This window comes from Protobothrops mucrosquamatus, unplaced genomic scaffold (genome assembly GCF_001527695.2).
Source record: "Protobothrops mucrosquamatus isolate PMUCROS unplaced genomic scaffold, P.Mucros_1.0 scaffold_171, whole genome shotgun sequence".
Taxonomy (NCBI): domain Eukaryota; kingdom Metazoa; phylum Chordata; class Lepidosauria; order Squamata; family Viperidae; genus Protobothrops; species Protobothrops mucrosquamatus.
The window spans coordinates 200523-204411 of record NW_015386247.1 but is presented as its reverse complement, the minus strand read 5'-3'; the positions used below and the strand labels follow the sequence as shown (position 1 = coordinate 204411).

General features: G+C 45.7%; 1 protein-coding gene across 1 annotated transcript in view; it reads left to right on the top strand.

Moving 5' to 3' along the window:
* Positions 1-232: 232 nt before the first annotated feature.
* HMCES (5-hydroxymethylcytosine binding, ES cell specific) overlaps positions 233-3889 on the top strand; it is a 12129-nt gene continuing 8472 nt past the window's right edge. The window contains exons 1-2 of the mRNA XM_015822130.1: positions 233-378; positions 1640-1850. Coding sequence (XP_015677616.1) covers positions 1668-1850 — 183 coding nt within the window. The 5' untranslated portion in view covers positions 233-378; positions 1640-1667. The remainder of the gene's footprint in view (positions 379-1639; positions 1851-3889) is intronic.

Genomic DNA, 3889 nt, shown 5'->3' with positions numbered 1-3889 from the left:
AGCCGGAGCGGTGGAGGCAGGCCAGAGAAAACTGGCAGCGCCGTTCAACCTCGTTTGACATTAAAAAATAAAGTTTCCGGGAGGAAGACCTGGAAGACGCGCGCACCACCGTCCGGGAGAACGCGCGTCTTCGCGAGGGGGCGGAGGCCTCGCTGCGCTTCAGAGGCGCGGGGGTGGAGGAGGGGAGGTGGAGGAGGGGGGAAAGAAATGGGTTGCCAACCGCGGAGCGGGTAACTTCCGAGGCGGCGTTTTGAAAAACAAGCGGAGCCACAAACAGGAACCCCCAGGCCCGATCGACCTGCCAGAAGCCGAGGGAGAGGAGCGCTGGAAGGCGGGAAAACCCGAGGGGAGGAGGCGCCTGTGTCCTCATCAAAAGAGGTTTTCCCTGGTCAGGATTGAATCCGGGAGGCTGAAAGGGGCGGCGGCGGTGGGGATGCGGAAATGATTTCTGACGTGCTAGGGAAGCCTTTTGTAATCAGTGTTTCTCAACCTTGACAATTTTAAGGCATGTGGACTTCAACTCCCAGAATTCCACAGCCAGCAATGCTGGCTGTGGAATTCTGGGAGTTGAAGTCCACATGCCTTAAAATTGTCAAGGTTGAGAAACACTGGATCCTGGTAAGCCCGAAATCCCTTCCTCTTAAACCTGGGAATCTCCGGTAGGAAAACGGCCTCGTCCCTTTATTTGCTAGCTTTCTTACAAGGGCTGCTTAGGCTCCTTTTGGCGCCCGAACCAGGAAGGGAGAAGGAAGGAAAAGCTGACGGTGCTGAAGGAGCATCTCTTCCGAACTTTCTGATGTCTGCCGATTTATTTATTGCCTGCATAAAGTTCCTCTTTTTTTTGAAAGAGAGGAGGTTTAACGGTGGACCAGAGGACATAAGGGATCCACGGAGAAGCTGAATTAATGATTTAATTGGTCTTGCCTGTAGAAGTTAGAGAAAAGGGATCTCTAGCAAAATTGGCCTTTTCAGACAAGTCGATTTTTTTCAGGGTGCAGATTAGCAAGAAAGAAAAATTAAAGCCTGTCTGACACTTACGGAGGGTGTTATTTCATCTATTTGTATTGAAAAAAAAATGCCATGCTACTTTTACTTGACAGCTCGTTATTCAGTTATTAATCACTGGAATTTAGCAAAATCAGGAAAAGTCTAACGAAGCAGCAAGACTAAAGAATTGCAGCATAAAAAGTAGTTTTCTCCCGCCGGGCTTCAGCAAGGGAGAGTGAGACCCTTCACTTTATCAGTCTTGGCCATCTCATAGCTTCATTTTTTTTCTGCTTTATTAATTTTATTGTAATTTCTTTGACTGCTGTGAGCTGCCTAGAGTTATTGAAAGTTGGGCGGTATACAAGTTTAATTAATAATAGTAATAATTAGAAATGTAGGAAGTGAATTGATTTCCAGATAAATATGATCAATTTGCGACCTTCCCTGCGGGCTTCCCCATTGACTTTTCCCCTACAAGCATCCCCCAAGCAAAGTTAAAAAGGAGGCCAGCAGGAAGTCAGAAGTTGCTCCCTCTCTCACTGCCCTTTTGCTCATCCATGGCGATTTGGTTGATTGGTCTAGTTAAGTAAATATCTCTGAAATGATGACACAACAGGGTACAGTAGTATATTCCTAAAACACTGTTTTGTAGGCCACTGTTTTGGGTGCACTCTGGAAGAATGTGTGGACGGACAGCTGTTAGTCTGGGAGCGGATCGTATCCGCCGAGCCTGTGCTTATCACAATAATCAAGGAGAAAGGAAGTATCCTGAATGGCAAAATGCTGACAAATACAGCCCTTCGTTCAATAAGAGCCCCCAGTCTAACAGTCCTGTGCTTCTCTCCCAGCAACAATTTGAGAAGGTGAATTTCTTCAATTAATGTATGTAACATAACTTTTTAGGTACAGGTAATCCTTGACTTACAACTTTTGTTTAATGACCACTTGAACTTACAACGCCACTGAAAAAAATGACTTACAACCAGTCCTCGTACTTATGACCATTGCAGCATCCCTCTGGTTATATGATCAAAATTCAGGTGCTTGGCAACCGGCATCTATTTATGTCAGTTGCAGCATCCAGGGGATATTAGCATTCTGTTGTTATAGAAGCTAGTTATAAATAATACTACATCTGTGATCTTCTCAGAAAAAGCATTGCTTTTTTAAAATGTCAAATTAGACATTTTAAAAAACATTTTAACCATGCTTTATTTAGGACAGTGATGGCGAGCCTTTTAGAGACCGAGTGCCCAAAACCGCAACCCAAACCCCACTTATTTATCGCAAAGTGCCAGGGCCGCATCAGCATTGTGGTGCCCTCAGGGGAGGTGAGGGGGTGGCCCACTGGGTGGGCGTGGCTGTGGTGGTCACAGCAGATTGTGTGGGCATGGCCAGGGGTGGGCGTGGCCACCTTGATGTTGCTCGTGGGGGGACGTCTCTGGGAGCTGGGCAGGATTGGGGGAGATCCAGGAGGTCTCTGGTGGGTGGGGCGGTGGGCAGGAGGCTTGTCCTGTGGGGTGAGGCAGGGGTAGGGTGGGGGTGCCATTGCTGTGGGGTAAGGCGAGGCGGGGCGGCTGCTGCCTGACACTATCAGCCCCCGCACACAGAGGCCAGCGAGTGCATGGGAGGCACGCTTTACCACTTCTACTCGAGCTTGCTAGCCAGCTGCTTTGCCTCCTTTGTGCTGGGTGGGGCTGCTGCTCCGGGCACCAGTAGTGGCCTAATGGACCTGCGCAAGCTGGCAGTGGCGGCAGCAGGTGTGCCCACAGAGAGGGCTCTGAGTGCCGCCTTTGGCACGCGTGCCATAGGTTTGCCATCACTGATTTAGGATATTACTGCCTATCTTACCTTCTCTGAAGTTCTGAGAATAAGGCATGACAGGAATAACTTTCAAAATACCTTTTATTTGCCTCCTGTATCACTAAAATAGAGAATGTTTATCTTTCAAAATATTGTTGAATCCCAAATACTAATCAGCCCAATCAATATCACCAATGATCAAGGATGATGGAAGTTGGAATCCATCTATTTGGAGAACCATAGATTATCTTCCCTTATGATAAAATAAGGTCTTATTGTTGCAGTGGAATATAATGTGGGATTATGCTAATTCAAACTGTGCATTCTTTTCGATATACAATGTGTGAATCTACAAAAAATAATAGATTTAGCGACATAAAGTGACTTTTGGTTGAATGTTAGGTGGAATAATAATAATAAAAACATAAGGCCAGTTAAACGACCTAGTGAATGCTGAGCTCTCCATTACTGAAGGTATTTGAAAGATCTGGGCCTAAAAATGGTCCAGAAAAGTTTTTACTTTAGGCCTACTTGGCAGTTTTAAAGTTGTAAGAAATTTATTTTCAGGTTGTTTAAGAAAATGAGAAGAAAAGAGTTCATGTCTGTCCCTCATATCAATGAGTTCCAATATATGTGTTGCTTGTGACTATGCTACAATTGGAATTATGCTCATTTACTCTCATTCCTGGATGAGTTCAAGCAGAGATTAGACAGCCAACTGTTAGTAAAACTTGCAGAAGTTGTTTTTGATTAGGTATATAAGGTTTTCTGATTTATTGAACAATGCATTCTTCTTGTTAAATAAATCATAGTTTTAAAAATTGCGATAATTGTGAAAGTTGACTAAAATATACATTTCGAAATCACTACTAGTGATCTATAGAGGATTTTTTTGGGTATACATAATGATATTTCTAGTATCACATATTTCAGTGGTGGGGAACCTATGGCACGCATGCCAGAGGTGGCACTCAGAGCCCTCTCTGTGGGCACGCGCGCTGCCACCCCAGCACCGCCTCCGCCCACAGCCCCCTCATCTATAGCCCCTCAGGAGGAGAGTTGCCCCTGGGTTCAGCCCATGCGGAGCAGCACAGCAAAG